General features: G+C 45.6%; 1 protein-coding gene across 1 annotated transcript in view; it reads right to left on the bottom strand.

Annotated features, from left to right (window-relative positions):
• Positions 1-21,124, bottom strand: part of HEATR1 (HEAT repeat containing 1) — a 693,629-nt gene that overhangs the window by 485,161 nt on the left and 187,344 nt on the right. Inside the window, exon 11 of the mRNA XM_033935556.1 lies at positions 14,514-14,631. Coding sequence (XP_033791447.1) covers positions 14,514-14,631 — 118 coding nt within the window. The remainder of the gene's footprint in view (positions 1-14,513; positions 14,632-21,124) is intronic.

A 21,124-nucleotide genomic window follows, 5' to 3' on the forward strand; every position in this document is an offset into this window, starting at 1 on the left:
CGCCAGAGTCCATTGAGGAATACAGACATGAAGTCTGGCAAAAGGAGTCACATGAACCGTAGAGGCCATGTGGCCTAGGAGGACCGTCATGAGCCGAGCCGGTGCCGAGTGCAGATGGGTCACTATTCGGCATAAATGGATAAGGGCCTTCTGACGAGGCCGAGGTAAGAAGGAGCGGAGACGAACCGTGTCCAGGACCGCTCCGATGAACTCGAGAGACTGGGACGGACAGAGATGAGACTTGGGAAAGTTCACCTCGAAGCCGAGACTGAAGGAGCAAGATGGTCTGTTCTGTCGCTCGCAGGACTTCGTTGTGAGAGGACGCTTTGATCAACCAGTCGTTGAGGTAGGGAAACACCTGCAGGCCGCGGAGGCACAGGGCCCCAGCCACCACAACTAGACATTTCGTGAAAACCCTCAGAGAGGCCGCCAGGCCGAAGGGAAGAACACGAAACTGGAGATGGAGATCTCCCACCTAGAATCTCAAATATCGACAAGAGGCTGGGTGTATAGGAATGTGCGTGTACACCTCCTTGAGGTACAGTGAGCACAGCCAGTCCCCCTCGTCCAAGAGGGGATACAGCGTGGGAAGGGTGAGCATTCTGAATCGTTCCCGGACCAGGAACTTGTTCAGAGCATGGAGGTCCAGGATCGGACGCAGATCCCCCGTTTTCTTGGGTACCAGAAAGTACTGGGAATAAAATCTGGAGTTCCATTGTTCCATGGGAACTTCCTCAACTGCCCGAAGGCGAAGAAGGGCCTGAGCTTCCTGAATGAGTAGGGGAAGCTGAGACTGAGCAGAAGGAAGCTCTCTTGGAGGCAGATCCGGGGAAACGCGACTGAAGTGGAGGGAGTACCTCTCTCGGATGATAGACAGTACCCAACTGTCGGTGATAAGACTTTCTCACTGGGCATAGAAATGATGGAAATGACCCCCAATGGGGAGAGGGGAAGTCTCCAGGAGGAAGGGAGCTCGAAGGCTCGGACTGGAATTGTCAAAAGGACAGCCCAGTCTTTGCCGGGACTGGCTGCTGATTCTTAGGTTGAAGTTGCTGCTGTTGCAGTGGCCGTTCGAAGGAAGCCTAGAGAAAGCAGGAGTGGATTTTTGCGGATACCTCCAGGGAGAGGAAATTTATATTGGCGAGCAGAAGGGGCTTTAGGTTTAAGTTTCACCAGAGATGCAAAGGATCGATCGTGGTCCGAGAGGCGCTTCGTGGCCGCCTCGATGGAATCATCGAAGAGCTCATGACTCACACACAGGAGATTGGCAAGATGATCCTGTAGATTCGGATCCATAGCCACAAGTCGGAGCCAAGTGAGGCGACGCATGGCGATCGCAAAGGCTGTAACTCTCGAGGACAATTCAAAGGCGTCGTAAGAGGGCTGGAACATATACAGGCGGAGCTGGGAGAGGGTCTCCACAAGGAGACGAAACTTCTGATGCTGAGGCTCTGGCATGACCTCCCGGAATGAGCGGAGGGCATCAACACAGAACCGGAGGTAGGACATGAAGATGAAACTGTAGTTAAGAACACAGTTCACCATCATCGAATTCTGATAAAGGCGGCAACCAAATTTGTCCATCGTATGGCCCTCCCTGCCTGGAGGGACAGCAGCGTAGACCTTCAAGGGGTTAGACTGCTTCAAGGAAGACTCAACCACCAAGGATTGATGTGAAAGGCTGAGCACCTTCAAACCCTTTAACCGGGATAGTCCGGTAACGGGACTCCAACTTGGAGGGAATAGCTGTGACAGCATATGATGTCTCTAGGTTCCAGAGAAACGTCTGCCGGAGAACCTGATGCAACAGAAGGCGAAGTGCCTCAAGAGGCATATGGTCAACTCCCAATTCCGCCAGGTATTCCTGGGTAAAGCGGGAGTTGGACTGAAGATCCATGTTCAGAGCTCTGCCCATGTCAGAGATGAAACGAGAAAAGGAGGAGGTCCGAGAAAAAGAGTCATCCTCTAGAGGGGACTCCGACCAAGATCGGGGAGCAGCCGAGAAAGAGGGAGAAACTTCCCTGGAATAGTAAGCCGGAGCCTCAGAGTCCCGTGAATGGGACACTAAAGAGGTTCAACTAAGGCGTGTAGGGGGCGTTGAAGAACGGACCCGCGCCAGATGGACCGGGGAAGATCCCGGGGGTCCTAAGAAAGCGCTGAGAAAGCCTCGGAGAAGACGGGGTATAGGAAAAATCCCCAACTGGCTTTGAAGCAGTCCCTTTAGAAGCTGGCAAGCGCCTCGATGGGGAACAAACACTAGAGTCCAATTGGAGGACATGTGTGTGTCTGGACGGTTTCAAAGTTGGAGACCTGCCCCAAAAGGGCGGGGAAGACCGGGACCATTTGGAAGAGGTGAGCCTTGCCGCAGAAGCGGGGGAAAAAGCTGCCCCCAACTTGGACCCTTGAAAAGTCACCGGTGACTCCGGAAAGGAAGACACGCTCGAGGGAATCCGACGAGTCTTATGGTTGAGGCCTCGAGAGACAAGGGGACGCTCAGGCTGGTCAGACCGCGGCTGGGTCGAGACCAAGGTCAAAGACGTCGAAGTCGGGACTAGTTGGCTCACCACCGAGGAAAACTGCATGGTAATAATAGCCTTAAGCATGTCCTCGAACATAGGCACCGAGACCAAAGGTAGGTGGGACGGAGGTGCAGCAGTGTGCTCCTTCGGGGGCGACCTCGAGGAAGAGTATTCCCTACGTGAGGAGGCACGCTTAGATTGATGTCTCAAAGATGCCGAAGAAGCGGCACAAAACATGAGACTCCGAGGTAGGCTTCTTCGCTGGCATACCTGAGGAGGAAAGAGGAGACTTACCCGAAGCCGGAGTAGCTGGAGGGGCAGAGGCCGGTGCATTCAAGGCCGATGGGAACTTCAAGGCCGAGGCACCCAACGAGGGCGTCGAGGCCAAGCTCGAGGCCAGTCCCATAGGATCCATGGGGCCAAAGAGTTGGAGAATCTTGGCAACCTGTCTACGAAGAGCCCGCAGTTGTAAAGTCGCGCAACGGGGACACGACTCAGCGCGGTGCTCTGGTCCCAGGCACTCCACACACCAATGATGAGGATCGGTGATAGAGATAACCCGGTTGCACTTAGTGCAGTGTTTAAATCTGGATCGAGGCCGGGACATAAGAAAAAAGAGATTTGCGGCCCCGCGAGGGCAGGTGGCCAAAGGAAGATTGGGAACCCGGTCAAAAATATACAAACTGAAAAAAATAAAAAGAAAGAAAATGAAAGACGCGAGCACAGCGACTTAAAAGAAACTAACAATTAAGCCACAGTGCAAAAGGGACAATGAGATCGCGCAAAGCAAGGGAGCAGTGCTTCAGGCTCCGCGGAACTGAGGACATGCTGAGGAGACCCATGCCCTAGACAGGGCGGGCGGGGCTCGCATGCATGCGCGGGCCAATCGCAAGCCTAAAGGTCTTCGAGCAAGTCTGCTTGCGAAAAGGTCCACTAGGGGGCTTGGTCGGTGATGTCACCCACATGTAGAGAATATGCTGCCTGCTTGTCCTCGGATAAAGCCATGTCTTGTATGATTGGATGAGCTATATTTTTTTTAGTTGTTTAAATTCATGCAGAAATAAATGGCTAGATTGAACCTAATGACTTCATTAACGCCTTTCCCTTTTTTAAACCTCTATACTATTTAAAAGAGGGCAAATATCTAATCATTCCCTTCTAGAATTGGATACTTCTTAAATTTAGTAAAAATATTCTGGCACAAGTGTCAAACCTTAAAAAAGGAAGTCATATTGAGCATTGGAAAATAATAATAATTAACTAATAAAAATAGTACACATTTAGGGCTCCTTTTACTAAGTTGCGATAATGGTTTTAGCATGCGCTTAGCACGCGCAGAATTGCCACACACACTAGACGCTAATGCCAGCATTGAGCTGGCGTTAATTTTCCCGCATAGCGCGGGGGTTTGCACACGCTAAAAATGCTAGCGCACCTTAGTAAAAGAGGGGGTTAATTTTCTCCACCATCAAATTTCCCCATCCCGCCCCATCCGGCTACTTTTTCATGCCACCCGCCTGGAAAAAATTTCTGGGGAGAACACTGTACTTGATTTAATTTGTGTTAAAACCCTCACCTCCAAGCTCTGTGTCCTACAGTGCATGTTCACAGCCTTGCACCTATTTGCTCCCTATTCCCAGAGATTGCACCCATTCTGCCACTGAAACGAATTCCAATTCCCCTATAGGACCAACACACAGCCACCAGGAACATGTGCATTTTTAGTCACTCACATGGAGCACTGTGTCACACTACCATGATACTGAAACAAAGCTGACTGCACTCTGCTTGTATGGCTCCTAATCTATTTTGCTATAAAATACCGTATTTTTTGCTCTATGACATTTTTTTCCCCCAAAAAAGTGGGTGGAAATAAGGGTGCGTCTTATGGAGCGAATACTAACCCCCCTCCCCTACCTTAATTTCTATGGCGGTCCAGCGCTGTAGGGTAGGAGCTTTCAGCCCTTCCCTCTGGCTTTCTCCCTAGCGGCAGCGGCAGAGTCGGAGCAGTAAGAAGGCAGGTGCAAGTTTTTCACTTCCTGCCTTGCCGCTCCATGAATGGCGGTCCAGTGATGTAGGGCAGGATCTTTCAGTCTATTCAATCGATTTTCCTGCCCAATTGGGTGTTTTTTTCAAACATCCTGATGGGTTTATTTTATAGCTTCTTCACCCCCTTTGTCCTCTCCTACCTCCACTGGCGCTGTGCTATAACAAAATAAACAAACAAAAAAGTCTTTTCCTCTTGCTGTTAAATCCTAGCTCACGTTCGCGGTCTAACACCAGCTCTGGCAGGATACACATTTCAAATCTGGCATACTGTAATCACAAAACAGAAAATAAAATTATTTTTTTTCTACCTTTTGTTGTCTGGTTATTATTGAAATCATGTTGATCCCAGGCTCTGGTTGTCTTCCAATAACTCTCTTGCCAGGGTCTCCTGCCCATTTGTCGTTTCCTTCTTTCTTCGTGCTAACCATCCATCTTTGTCCTCCCCTTCCATTTCCCTTCCCTCCCCCAGAGGTCTGGAATCTTTCCTTTTTTCATCTCCATCCCTGCAGCTACAGCGATGGACCCCACCATCCCCAGATCCATCATCTCTTCTTTTCTGAACTACCATTTCATCCAACATCTCTCCCTCCTTCCCTATCACCCCAGGGTCTACCAGCTCTCCCTTTCTCTTCCCAACTTGTGCCCAACTATTCTCTCTTTCTGTTCCTTTCCTCCCTAAATCCCATTGTCCACCATCTCTCTCCCTCTCCTCTGTTTTTAGACCCATGATTTTTCCCCCCTCCCTCCTGCTGTCTCTTTTTAACATTTTCCATCCAAACTCCAGCAGTTTATCTGACTAGCTCCCCACAGGTCAATCTCTCTCCCTCCAGCCTGTCCCGCTCATCTGGGCCCACTCACATGTCCACAATTCTATTCTCCCATACCATCCCTGTATGCCTCTCGAATCACCGCCATAATCATAAAGGCGGTGGTCTAGCAGTCATTTTCCAAAATAATCTCCTCAATATCAGTGATTATTCCACAACAAATGCCACCATTGAATATCTCCACCTTAAGCTCAATTTGAACACTAAACTCAATTTCTTACTACTCTATGTTCCTCCACCAGTAGGACAAAACAAAATTGCTCTTCTCCAAGATTTACTATATGACTTTTGCTCCTCTACATTCCTCCCTCTGATCTTAGGTGACTTTAATATTCATTTTGATGATCTTTCTAACACAAATACCAAGGACATATTAAACATCTTAAATCCCCTAAACTTACAACCAATAATAGCGGAACCAACTTACTCGGCCAATCATACTCTAGACATGATTTTCTCTCCAAAATCCCCATATTTCATTCACTCTGTTCCATTTGTCTCACCAGTTCCCTGGTCTGATCATTACTTTATATCCTTTAATCTTCATTTTCACAAATCAATACTACTTCAAACTTCTTCAGAAACTAAATTTATTTCATTTCGCAACTATTCCAAATTAGAAACTTCTGACATTTTGCCTTTCTTTGATCCATCCACTACAACTCCCACATTTAACTCCATTGAAGATCAACTATCAACCTGGAACTCCTCCTTACAATCTCTTTTAGACAATAAAGCACCAATAATTTCTAAAACTTTACCTCTTCGTAAAATATCTAACCCCTGGTACATGACAGAGCTTTATCTCATGAAAAAACAGCTTCGTTCTTTAGAAAGAAAATGACGTCACTCTAAATCCCATACAAATCTTCAAAACTATAGAGAAAAGGCATCCGCCTATAAAACCAAAATTAACCAGGCAAAAAATATATATTATTCAAACAAAATCCATAAAGCAAAAACTCATCCATACTATTTAACATTCTAAAATCCATTACCCCGAAAAACAAAGGAAGTAATATCACTCAGAAGTCCACCTTAAAAGCTCAGGAATTAGCAGACGCATTCAACCAAAAAATCATTACTATCTGAAGTACACTTCATTCTACCCCAGTTAGCAATCCCACGAATAATCACCAAACGGAATTAATTCCTACAGCCAAATGCTCCAATTTCAAAATTCCCTCCCTCAAAGACATAGAAGCTCTCTTTCAACAAATCAACCTAAAAGGTTCCCGATCCGAAATTATTCCCCCATTCTACTTAAAAAAATTATTTTCTTGTTTTGGGACTTTTATTCACTTATTCTAAAAAGTTTACTTTCTGCATCCGTCCCTTCCCTATGGAAAACCGCTATCATCACTCCGATACTCAAAGATCACAAAATCAGTACAAATGATTCGACAAACTATCGCCCAATTGCCAACATACCCTTCCTTGCCAAATTAACAGAAAAACTGATATTTAACCAGGTTTCTGATTTCATTGAAACCACTAATGCTCTGCACCCCAATCAAACTGGCTTTCGCTAATACCACAACACCGAATATTCAATGATAGGATTAATAACTAATATCCACTACTTCTTAGATCACCACAAATCTGTTATTCTGTTCTCATTGAATATATTCGCAGCATTTGACACAATAGACCATGACCTGCTTCTTAAACGGCTAGAATCAATAGGCATTAACGACCATGAACTTAACTGGTTCACTTCGTATCTTTCCAATCGTGTTTCACTCGTCAGGTGCAATAATGAATACTCTAAAGCCTATTCTTCATCCTTTGGGATTCCCCAAGGTTCTATTCTGTCGCCTCTCCTGTTCAATATCTTTCTTTCTCCATTACTGAGCATCTGCCAGTTAATTGGTTTTACTTCTTTCTCTTACGCGGACGATATTCAACTTATCCATCCTTTGGACCCAGAAAACAACAATGATATTTTGTCTATAAATAAAAAACTAGAAATAATACAAAACTGGCTCAATTCAAACAAATTAACATTAAACATAAAAAAAACTAAATCCATGCTTTTTGCCTTGAAAAAGGACATAGGTTTAAAGTCCCCATTTGTCCTTAATAACACCCCCTTGGAGTCAGTATCGACTTTAAAAATTCTTGGGATCATAATTGATGATAAACTACTGTTTCATGAACACATTACTTATCTAGTTAAAACATGCTTTTATAAATTACGTTTGATATGCTCAATCGCCAAATGTCTTGAGCCCAAATCAATTAACATACTAATTAATTCCCTCATTATAGCTAAAATGGACTACTGTAACTCACTTTTACTTAATATCTCCCTAAAAGAAAAAAGAAGACTGCAAATCATTCAAAATACAGCTATTAAACAAATCCATAACGCTAAGAAATATGACGTCACCCCTTTGATGATCGATTCTCATTGGCTCCCTATCAGCCATCGCATTTCCTTCAAGGTCATGCTGCTAATATACAAAACTCTAACTTTCAATGAACCCCAATTTATAGCTAGAATGCTAATACCCCATAACACTTCCCGACCACTCCGATCATCCTCCCAAAATCTCCTATCTATCCCCTCTTTGAAAATAGTAGGCACAAGAAGACCTGATATGTTCTCCATAATGGGCCGTCAATGGTGGAACTCATTACCACAATACATTAAAGATAAAAAGGATCTTACCTCTTTTTAAAGACGCTTTTAACCTTTAAACTTTAGATAAGATCAATGTTCTCAGGTTTTTTATCTTTTCCGTTCCCCATTGTTTTTTTCCTTTTTTGTTTATTTCTTCTAAGAAAAATTGTAACTTTACCCCCTTTCCACCCTAACTCATGTTAGTCTTATTGTCAAGAATTATGTTATTTGGTTTGTCTTTTTTGTAACTTACTTCTTTTTTAAAATTTTGTACATCGCTTAGTAAATCGAATAAGCAATTCATCAAATATTAATAATAAACTTGAAACTTGAAAATAAGAAAATACCGTGAAAGAAATATCAGCAAGGAACTATCTAAAATTCCCAGAGAGTAAACGAGGCAAAAATATAAAACTAAAAATACACTACCCAATGTAGTCAGTTGACAACAAACTAAATAATAAGAGAATATTACAAAATATAACACGCTACCCGATGGGAGAGAATCCGATATAAATCCCCAGAGAGAAGATTAAGTAAAAATGCTAAAGACAAAGCCCGTAAGAAAGTGAAGCTCACTATCCGATGGGAGAGAAACTGTCAGGGGACTACAAATTCAAAAACAAACAAACAAACAAACAAACAAAAAAATATATATATATATATATATAATATATAAAAGATATATAATGTAACTCGCTACCCGATGGGAGGGAAACTGTCAACACACTAGAGGTCCACCGCCATGCATAAGCAAATCGATAGGGGAGACAGAATGGAAAGAAAACTAAAAGCATCTTGTGGCAAGCTAGCATGTGATGAACTTTAGAAATACTACTAGCCTCCAAAAAAGAACATAAAATGAGCATAAACCCTAGTAATGAGCACAGCCTTAATGAAGAAAATGAAAGTGCTTATCTAAAAATTCAGGCAAAGAGCAGAGGAAATGCTTCCGGGGTTCACAAAGGCAGCGTGTTTGTAACGCTGCCTGCAGCCCCGACAGTGAACATGTACAGTGCTGTTGGGGAGCTAGCAGGGTAAGTACCGGATCCCACAGGGGGGGGGGTGGAATAGAGCTCCAGACAGATATGCGGGTCTTGCATTGAAGATGAATGACCCTCCCCCCTCAAGCAGGAGTGGCAGCGGACGGCCAGCAAGAGGCAGCGCTGGCGCTCCTGCTTTAGGAGACCTGAAGGCATGGGGAGGAAGGTTGGAAGGCTGATTTTTTACAAAATGAATAGATTTGAATCAATTCATCCGAAATGAATAGGTGAATTGATTCGAATCGGGCAGCACTACTGTGCAGCCTGGGGCTATTCTGTATTTTTCTGTAACAGAATAGCTTACTCTACAGCTGTTTAAAAAAACAAACCTAACTCTAGAGATTTCTTCTAATCCTACATTCATGATGAAATTCCCGCTTACCCAAATCCTACCTGTACTATGCATCATCATCCTCATAGAAGTTCAGACCACATCTCCCACCGACAGTACATGTCCTCATGGCACTTTACCCAAGAAGGCCCCAGACCTCAAAATCCTCCTGCTACACCCGAGGAACACTATGGCTCTCACCACAGCTATGGTTCCATCCTCTGGACCAAACACAATACCAACAAAAGACAACAAAAACAGCCTCCCTTTAAAGATTACACCAATCTAAAGCCGATTACTCACATAAAAACCTCAAAATATGACAAAATCCTCACCCCGGTCCCCTGCATGTACACCAACGCACAACCAAACAATCCTCCTAAATGAGCTAATCTCAACAAATGATCTTGAGATGGCATTTATCACAGAAACATGCTAAAAGAACCAAATAGCCCAGAATTACCCCACCTTTGCCCACCAGGATAGAACATATTCCAGATTCTTAGAAAACACAGGAGAGGAGGTGGCCTGGCCATAATCTACCAAAACACATATACCATTACAGAGACAGATTCCACCATAGCATGTAAGCTAGTGGATAAGCCAAACTCTACCACGAACAACATCGGATTCCTACTGGTATACAGATCCCCAAACACCTAATCAAATACAATTACCAAATTGATAGAAATAATATCAAGCCTTGCCTGACACACCAAATTGCTTATTCTCAGAGATGTCAACATACCTCTTGAATCTACCACCAACGGAGATGGCAAAAACTTCAAAAAATTGTTATAAGACAGCCAAATCACTATCATGCCTTCAGGCCACACATATGAAAAAAGTCACACCCTCGAGCTACTCCCTCTTATCTCACCTCTGAATCTCACCTCTGACATCACATGGACACCAGTCTCCTGGTCAGACCACTACCTCCTCAACTTCAACCTGAACTTTACAACAGGAAGCCTGAACAAAACCCTCAAAAGAGAAAAGTTGGTTACGAGAAAAACAAACCCAGCCCTGTTCTGGAACAGAGTAACCAAGTCCTTGTCTTCCCTAACAGATTGCATTAATGCTATGCTAGCAAGCTGGAACAAGTCCATTACCAAACACCCTAGACACCCTTGTCTCCCTATACTCTCGCAAAAATAAAACAAACTAAAACCGCTCCCTAGTTTAGTGAGACTCTGAGAACCGAAAAACAACAGTGCTGGCAACTAGAAAAATTAAATCACCAGACCAGAAAACACAATGGATAACAGCAATAAACAAATATAAGTACAACATCTCAGAGGCCAAGAAAAACTACTATGCCAATGAAATATAAAAGAATACTCTGGACAACAAAAATTATTTCATCTGGTACGGAGTTTTACAGGACACCGCTTTCCAGTCCTCCAATCTGAATTGCGCAGAGATCAGGACATTACAACATGCCTACTTGCCCAAGACCTTGCTAACTTCTTCCTCAATAAGATCAAAACGGTTCAAACAGAAGTAGCCAAGATGACCACCACCCAAGAGCTACCTCTCCACACACCTGAGTATCTTACGGAACCCAGTAATGCAGACCAAACATGGAACTCCTTTACCTCTATCAACCTTTGAGGCAAAAAAAAAAACTAATAACCAAGCTTTCTACCCATTGCAGCCCCCTGGACAATTGCCCCTCCTACTTTCTCTCCTTTGCTCCTGAAATCTTCACCTGGATTGCCAAGCTCCTAAAAAACACTCTAAACCAATGTCAACTACCGGACGAAATGGGAAAAATAGCACTTACACCAATATTAAAATCAACAAATGCAGATCTCTCCACTCCCTCTAATTACAGACCCATTGCATTCATTAAACTCCTAGAAACCCATGTAAGCAAGCAACTTACAATATATATCGAACACCACTCTTGCTTGCATCCCTCCCAATTCGGATTTTGACTACAGCACAGAACTCCTCCTTCTTACCCTAATCACTAAAATTAAACAGTTACTAAGCACAAGCCAACAAGCAATATTTCTTCAATTCAACAACTCTGCCGCCTTCAACTCTGTTGATCAGCACCTCCTCCTAACAAAACTCTCCGAGATAGGAGTGACAGATACCGTTCTAAACTAGTTTAAAGATTTTCTCCAAAACAGAGAATAAGAACACCTCGTCAAAAAATATAGGGTCATCTCCAACAACTGGAAGGCATCTGTGATGTACCACAAGTTTCTCCACTTTCCCCTATCTTATTTAACCAATTTATGAGCTTGCTTGGAGACAAACTCAATGATGAGGACGTCCTTCTCCTTATCCCAATAACCAAATTGATACTATCCAAAACATCTCGGACAACATACATAGAAACTGCCAGTTTACCTTCCTTCTTGGAAGGGGCTATGAATAGCCATTCGTCCAAATATGGGTGCACTGCCGCTACCACCACCATCACCTTGGTAAAAGTGCAAGGTGCTGTTGCACGGCTGAAGGGAAGCACAGAAAACTAGAAATGCTGCTCTAGCACTTGAAACCGCATCTTACTTGCTGTGGCTGAGAAAATGAGAATGTGGAGATAGGCCTCCATCAAATTGAGGGAGGCAAGAGATTCCCTCAGCGCCACTGTTGCTATAACCCATAAAACAGTCTCCATGTGGAAATACAGCACTTTTAGTGCAGCATTAACCAACTTGGCACAACGAAGTATATGAAGTATCTGCCCGAACTAGATTCTTCGACCAGTACTGGCTCTATGGAATGAAGATCCAATAGCCTTTGTACTGTTGCCCAGACTCTGAGGGCTCTCTCCAGCTGGCCGGAGAATCTACAAAGAGATCTAGAAGGGAGGCACAGAACTCAATTTTGTAACCTTCTTGAACAACTTCTCAGACCCAATGTTCTGCACACCTATCTGAGCCCAGACCCATCAAAAGTCCGACCACTTGGCCCCTGTCTTGGTGTTATTGTGCTTTCTTGGAGAATGGGAAGGGACCAGAGCCATAGGCATGCTGTCTCCTACCCCTGAAAGGACCTCTGCAACATTTGGCCTTCAGCATAAGGACATAATCTTCGAAAGCCTCGAAAATTCCCATGTCCCAGACCCCGAGCCATCCAGGGTCTGCTGTCCGGTAAGGTCTTAGGATGATGGTCCGTAATGCTAGTCATCTAGACCCTTGCAAAATAACATCTGCCCTTGAAATGGAAGCTTGGGCTTTAGAGGCTGAATCTCCTGCCCACTGTCTAATCCAGAGCATCAGCCAGGTGGAGATAGCACAGGCTACCACCTTGTTATTAACTCTGATGATATCAGTGTCTGCTATATAATTCACCCCAGATAGGAGCATTTGGAGGCCTTCATTCACGTCATGGTTCCCACCTTCGGCTGAACAAACGGCTACTGGAAATCCGGAACCATCGGGTAAAACTTGGCCCTAGTCCTAGTCACTTGCAAGGATCCTTCTAGTGTTTCCCAGTGGTCTGTGACCAACTTTGTGATGTCTGGATGTGAGGGAAATAACGCAGTCGGAGCAACTGAGCCACTCATAATTGAGCACTGTGATGAGGGGACTCGAGAAACTTCCATATTCAATTCTCGTAGTGAGGTAGAAATAATGTCCAAGAATAATGTCCAGAGACTTTGAACAGCCAGTGCACCATGGGGTCTTCCCCCTGGGTCCAGGGCCAAAACCACTTCCTGACCGCTACATGCCACCCCCCCCCCCATCACACTGAATACAGATGCTGAGGACCCTCAACAGTTCAAATAGGCATCCCACATAAGGCTCATATAATATGGGGTGAAGCCTTATATTTGAGGTCTTAGGGACCATGGCAGGGACCCCCTGCCAGTCCTCCTGGGCTCCAAGGCCACCATGGGTCTGCGGTTGGACAATGCACCTTTGGAGGGTTCTGGAAAGGCTCTCTTCCGTTCAGAAGACACCTCCTGTGGATCCCCAGCCCTGGAGAACTCGGAGGAGGCTCTTGCCCCTCCATGTGCGCTCCACCACATGCAGGACATGGACACTCAGCTGGCCTTCCAGCACAAACTGGCATGATATAGGAGTATAAAGGCCTATGGAGTCCATCCCTATTGATGAATTCCATAGGCAAATGGAGGCTTTAGAAAACAAAGACTGTTTAAAATCCAAAATGGCTACTGCCAGTAAAATCGCATCAAAAATAGCCCATGGGGACTTCCCTGAAATACAAATATTGCAGGGAAAGGGGTTCTAGAGGTAATGGACCTTGGCTCTGGCTGCAAAAATCTTTAAATTTCATTTCTGGAGAACCCCCCCCCCCCATAAGCTATAACAGCCTTACTCACTGTGCCATGTGTCTGCCTGCTTCAGCTTAGGAATGCAGCTAGGATAAATGGAGAACTCTACCTCACAGGTTCATCAGACAAACTTGGTCTTCGGGCTGCCAGTAGGACCGAGGATGGACTGAGCATCAACCCCCAGAAAACCTTGTACTGAAAAAGGGGGAAAGAACCATGCATCTGGCCCACTATTAATCTTGGCCAAGCCAGGAAGGAACCAAACAGCCTACGCTCAAGCTCACGATAAATCATGGATGTGAGCAGCTACTCAAGGGACAACCCCTGTGCTAAAAAAAAACAATAAAAGCAGGCAGGCTAACTAGGTGTCCCTGAGGACTGATCCTGCTAACAGCAGACTTCCGGAGCACCAGTCTGCATCTTTTCTCAGGTAGAGATCCCAATGAGTGGGAACCTCTGGTCACTGAGCCTCCAACCGAATACTTAGAAAAAATTACCCCAAAATAATAAAACTGCAGGGGCAGAAGCAGCTTGAGTTCAAGAGATGACTTGACAGCATTCTTCAAGCAACTTAAGGGTTCAGATGCATAACCATAGCATTCAGGATCACTAGATACATTGCACTAGAAGTTCCTATTTGGCCTGGACCCATCACACACACACACAAATTCAGAAGGCAGAGAGAGAGAAACAAACAAAGAAAAAGATGTACTAGGTCCAACTAAAGTCACAATCAAAAAGATTATCCAATATCAAAGGCAACATTAAAGAATCCCAAAAAAGATCCAGAGAAAAAATGCAATGATGTTACTGCAGTATCCTGTACCAGATTCTGTTATTGCTACTAATGTTTTACTCACCTGATATTTTCCCCCACTTGTAGAGAGGCCAAGGAACTGGTGGAAGAGGTCCTGCCCCAGCTCACCCACAACAGAGTTCAGACCCTCCTCCAAAACCACATCCAAAGCTGCTGGATACCTGTGAGACAGAGAAACAGTACAGATGGAGAATGCGCTTAAACTTCTGGTGCGCTGGTATATTACACCCGCATTGCTCAGCAAAATGTATACTTCATGTATGGATAAATACTAGAGGAGATGTTGACTTTTAGGCACATTTATTCATATGTGGTGGGGATGCCCTTAGATTGAAGAATATTGGGCCCAGTTGTTTGGATATGTGGGTCAACTTCTCCAATGTGCGGTGGCCCTGAGAGCAGAAACTGCATTGTTGGGGGGTGATGCCTGGGGAGGTGGAGGACACTCAGGATAGGTTGGCCCGTTTGGCCTTCACGGCAGCCCGGAAGATGCTGGTTCATTGGAAGAGCACAACAGTGCCTACCTTGCTGATGATGAGAGAGAAATTGGGGTGGGTATGTGAGTGATATAGACTATCTGCTTTGCTGACTCGTTGTTGGCAACAATTTGAAGATCTTTGGGGATGGTTTCTTGCAGTGGAGGGAACGGATAGGTCTGAGGGTTGAAGTGGGGAGAGGGAAGGAGTCTGGTTCTGAGGGTGGTTGAGATGTGGTATTATCCTAGTGGGTTTGTGGCTCTTAGTTTTCTTCTTTGAGGTAGGGGGCTGGGGGTGGTAGTAGTTTGGTGGTATATCGGCTGTCTCTTCTTGGGGGTGAAGGGGGGTTGGGTGGGGGGCTCTTTCTGACTCTGTTTAGGTTTCTAGAAAATGGTTAACACTGTTCATGTGCTTGGAGTGATGCTGTTGCTTAGATGCTGCTTTTCTTGAGGCATTGCTTGCTGTATTTTTCTTGTTCTATGTATGTGTTATAAATAAAGAATTATAAAAATAAATAAATCAAATACTGAGTGGAATGGAACGAGTAGACAATAATCACTTGTTTACTCTTTCCAAAAATACTAGGACTAGGGGGCATATGATGAAGCTATTAAGAAATAGGTTTAATACAACTCAGAGAGAATATTTCTTCATTCAGTGGGTAATTAATCTCTGGAGCCACGAAACTTGTCAAAGGAATGGAGCATTTGAGCTACAAAGAACGATTCAGGAAACTGGGACTGTTTACCCTTGAGAAGAGAAGAATGAGAGGGGATTTGATAGAGACTTTTAAAATATTAAAAGGATTTGATAAAATAGACCAAGAAGCAGCATTGCTAACATTTTCAGATGTGACACGGACAAGAGGTCATAGCCTGAAACTGAGTGGCATCAGGTTCAGGACAAATGTCAGGAAGTTCTGTTTCACACAGCGAGTGGTGGGTGCTTGGAATGCACTCCCGGAGGAGGTTGTGGCAGAGACTACTGTACTGGGATTCAAGCGCAAGTTGGATGCACACCTTCTTGCATATCATATTGAGGGATATGGTAAAGTCGGGTCTCCAAAAAGGATTACCTAAATGGGCCGCCGCGTGTGCGGAGCACCGGACTGGATGGACCTCGGTCTGATCCGGTGAAGGCGTTTCTTATGTTCTTATGGAATTCATTGCCAGAGAATGTGATGAAAGCAATTAACCTTAGCACAGTTTAAAAAAGGTTTACATACTTTCCTAACAGGAAAAGTTCCATAAGCCATTATTAAGATGTACTTGGGAAAATCCATTGCTTATTCCTAGGAAAAGCAGCATAAAATCTGTTTTACTCTTTGGGATCTAGGCCATTGTGAGAAACAGGATACTGGGCTACATGGACCTTCAGTCTGTCCCAGTATGGCAACACTTATTTTCTTCAGAAGGGTAAAGGGAAGTTTTCCTGCAGCACAATTTTGACCCAATTTATTGTATAGGACAAAATAAAGCAATGTTACTTACCGTAACAGTTGTTATCCAGGGACAGCAGGCAGCTATTCTCACTAATGGGTGACGTGATCCAACGGAGCCCCGATGCAGACACCTCACAAGCATTTTTGCTTGATGAAACTCAAAGTTTTGAGTCGCCCACACCGCGCATGCGCGAGTGCCTTCCCGACCAGACCAGGGCGCGTCTCCTCAGTTCAGATAGCTAGCAGAGAAGCCAACCCAGGGGAGGTGGGTTGGACGTTAGAATAGCTGCCTGCTGTCCCTGGATAACAACTGTTATGGTAAGTAACATTGCTTTATCCCAGGACAAGCAGGCAGGTATTCTCACTAATGGGTGACCTCCAAGTTAACCACAATGGGATGGTGGGAGAGTTGGCAACTTAGGAGAATAAATTTTATAATACTGTTTGGCCAAACTGTCCATCCCGTCTGGAGAAAGTATCCAGACAATAATGAGAAGTGAAGGTGTGAACCGAGGACCAAGTGGCAGCCTTACAAATCTCCTCAATCGGTGTCGATCTGAGGAAGGCTACAGAGGCTGCCATTGCTCTGACCTTATGGGCTGTGACTTTACTGTAAATGGGTAATCCAGCCTGGGCATAGCAGAAGGAGATACAAGCCGCCATCCAGTTGCAGATGGTGCACTTAGAGATGGGACGTCCCAACTTATTCGGATCAAAGGAGATGAAAAGTTGAGGAGCAGTTCTGTGTGGCTTGGTGCGTTCCAGGTAGAAAGCCAAAGCACGTTTACAGTCCAGAGTGTGAAGGGCTGATTCTCCAGGATGAGAATGAGGCCTTGGGAAAAACACAGGAAGAACAATGGATTGATTCAGATGGAATTCCGAGACCACCTTGGGGAGGAATTTTGGATGAGTGCGAAGGACTACCTTGTCATGGTTGAACACTGTTAAAAGGTGAATCCGCAACCAATGCTTGAAGCTCACTAACTCGACGAGCAGAGGTGAGGCCAATAAGGAACACCACTTTCCAAGTGAAATACTTCAGATGAGCCTTGTGAAGAGGTTCAAATGGAGGTTTCATAAGCTGAGAAAGAACAACATTGAGGTCCCAAACTACTGGAGGCGGTTTGAGGGGAGGATTGACATGGAAAAATCCTTTCATGAATCTGGAAACCACCGGATGAGCAGAGAGAGGTTTCCCTTGGAGCGGCTGATGGAAAGCAGCAATTGCACTAAGATGGACTCGTATTGATGTAGACTTGAGGCCAGAATGAGAAAGGTTCAAAAGCTAATCCAAAACTGAAGACAAGGAGGAGTGTTGTGGCTCATGATGATGAGAGAAACACCAAGTAGAAAATCTAGTCCACTTTTGGTGGTAGCATTGTCTAGTAGCAGGCTTTCTTGAAGCTTCTAGGACATCTCTCACAGGTTGAGAAAACTGGAGAGGAGTTACGTTGAGAGGAACCAAGCTGTCAGGTGTAGACTGCAGGTTGGGATGAAGTAGAGATCCCTGATGCTGTGTAAGCAGCGATGGAAACACTGGTAGAAGGAAGGGCTCCCTGCTGCTGAGTTGAAGTGGAGTGGGCCGCTGTGGAGCAATCAGAATCATGGTGGCATGGTCTGACTTGAGTTTGACTAGAGTCTTCTGGATGAGAGGAAATGGAGAAAACGCATATAGAATGAGGTTTGTCCAGTCCAGAAGAAAAGCATCTGCCTCGAGGCGGTGAGGAGTGTAGGTCCTGGAGCAGAACTGAGGCAGTTTGAAGTTATGGGGGGCTGCAAAGAGGTCGATCTGAGGTGTTCCCCACTGAGACAAGATGTGATGGAGGGGCGTTGAGTGGAGGGTCCAATCGTGAGGTTGCAGCAGATGACTCAAGTTGTCCGCTAAGGCATTGTCCGCCCCTTGAATGTAAACAGCTTTGAGGAAGGTGTTGTGGCGAATCGCCCAATCCCAAACTTTCAGAGCTTCCTGACAGAGGGAGGCCAATCCTGTGCCCCTCTGCTTGTTGATATAATACATGGCGACTTGGTTGTCCGTGCGAATGAGGACCACCTTGTCTTGAAGCAGGTGCTGGAAGGCATTGAGAGCATTGAAAATCACCCTGAGTTCCAGGAGATTGATGTGGCACTGGCGGTCTGTGCTGGTCCAGTAACCCTGAGTGCGGAGGCCGTCCAGATGAGCCCCCCAAGCATTAGTGGACGAGTCGGTCGTGAGGACTTTCTGATGGGGGGGAGTTTGAAACAGCAAACCTCTGGATAGATTGGAGGATAGCATCCACCAGCGAAGAGACTGTTGCAGAGCAGAGGTGACCCGGATGTGTCTGGACAAAGGGTCGGATATCTGCGTCCACTGAGATGCCAGGGTCCACTGGGGAATCCTGAGGTGAAGTCTGGCAAAAGGAGTCACATGAACTGTAGAGGCCATGTGGCCCAGGAGGACCATCATGTGTCTCGCCGAGATGGACGGGCGAGAAGACACCAAGTGGCAAAGATGGAGGAGAGCTTCCAGCCGTTCAGGAGGGAGGAACGCTCTGAATTGGGTAGTGTCCAGAACAGCTCCGATGAAGGGAAGAGTCTGGGAAGGTTGTAGATGGGATTTCGGGAAGTTTATCTCGAACCCCAGGTGATGCAGTAACCAGATCGTCTTCTGGGTCGCGAGGACGACTCCCTGAGACGTGGAATCCTTGATGAGCCAGTCGTCCAGGTAGGGGAATACCTGGAGGCCGTGGTTCCTGAGTGCTGCGGCCTCTACTACCAGGCACTTGGTGAAGACTCTGGGCGACGAGGTCAGGCCGAAAGGAAGCACTCGGTATTGAAGATGAAGATTTCCCACCCTGAATCTGAGGTATTGGCGTGGGGCCGGGTGAATGGGAATGTGAGTGTAGGCCTCCTTGAGGTCCAGTTCTGCTCGAGGAGGGGATACAGGGATGTCAGGGTCAACATGCGAAAACTTCTCTTTGACCAGAAACTTGTTGAGCACCCTGAGATCCAAAATGGGTCGCAGATCGTCTGTCTTCTTCGGAACAAGGAAGTACCGGGAGTAAAAACCTTTGTTCTGCTGAGACACAGGGACCGGCTCGACAGCTCCGAGCTATAGTAAAGCCTGGGCTTCCTGCAGAAGAAGGGCGGTCTGGGTCAAGTTAGAAGGATACTCTCTTGGATAATGTTCCGGGAGGACTCGGTCGAACTGAAGAGAGTATCCTTCTCTGATGATGGAAAGGACCCAGAGGTCGATGGTAATGGTCGTCCATCGATGGTAAAAGTGATGGAGACGATCTCCAATTGGTGGAGCAACTGAGAATGGCAGGATGACTGAAGTTACGTCCTCTATGAGACAGTCAAAAGGGCTGCGGAGCCTTCGGGACAGCAGAGGGCTGGGGCTTCTGTTGCTGCTTTTGGAATGCTGCCTCTTCACAGGCTGTCGGATGGGGGGAGCCTGCTTAGGCGGGTAACGCCGCTGGTATATCAACGGTGGGCGTGATGGACGAGGAGGAGCCAGCTTGGGCTTCAGACGCAGGATGGATTGGAAGGATTTCTCGTGGTCCGAGAGCTTCTTGGTCGCCGCCTCGATGGATTCGTCAAAGAGGTCGGTACCAGCGCATGGAACGTTGGCAAGCCTGTCCTGGAGATTAGGGTCCATATCGATGGTCCTGAGTCACGCCAGCTGTTATGCCTCAGCATATTACTGACATGTTCAGAACATATTACTGATATGAATCCTCAAGTCTGCTTACCTGACATCTTGACCTCCAAAGAACAGTAAGACCAAATGGTCTCTGCAATAACCTTGCTTATTTGAGATCCTGACTTCCTTTGTCTAAGTGTCAACTGGATAGCATCAAAGAGACAATAAACTGCAACACCTCCTTGCGTATTTGAAATTCTGACCTCTTTAATCTCCACAGGACAGTAAGACCAGATGGTCTCTGCAATAACCTTGCTTATTTGAGATCCTGACTTCCTTTATTTGAGTGACAACTGGATAGCATCAAAGAGACAATAAACTGCAACACCTCCTTGCGTCCTGACCTCTTTGATCTCCACAGGACAGTAAGACCAGATGGTCTCTGCAATAACCTTGCTTATTTGAGATCCTGACCTCTTTGATCTCCACAGGAGCTAACATCCTGACCTCATTGATCTTCAAAGGACAGTAAAACCAGATGATCATCAGTAAAGACAGATGGGAAACTACATCAAAAAGAAAAGGACAGTGACAAGTATCTGCTATCTTGACCTCTTTTGACCTGGGTGTTGTCAAAACAGATAACAAAAGAACAGAACCGGCTGTCTTACTAAGAGGGCAGCAGTTTTTCTCTATAAAAGAGAAAAACTCAGCCCATAGAATTTGAATCCAGTTTCGTTGCAACAAAGGGACAGCCCGGTTCGGTTCTCCTCTCCTATCAATCGCTTTGGATTCCAGATTGTGAGGGATAGTGATGTCCGGAAATACGGTGATGTTATTCTATTTTAATATTTATCTATGCATGTAATAAAGTGTTATTGTTTAAGCTTTATATTGTCTGGGTGCCTTTCTGAGGGTTACTGATCATCCCATTGGGCAGAAATAAGTGGCGGAACACCAGCCGGCGCATGGCCACCGCACATGCTGTAGTCCGAGTCGAGAGCTCAAAGGCATCGTAGGATGACTGCATCAGCTGGGACAGCGAGGCCAAAATCTCCTGGTACTCAGATTGTGCCCTAGGGTCCACATAGGGCAAGAACTTCTGGAGTAACGAC

This window comes from Geotrypetes seraphini, chromosome 3, assembly GCF_902459505.1.
Source record: "Geotrypetes seraphini chromosome 3, aGeoSer1.1, whole genome shotgun sequence".
NCBI lineage: Eukaryota > Metazoa > Chordata > Amphibia > Gymnophiona > Dermophiidae > Geotrypetes > Geotrypetes seraphini.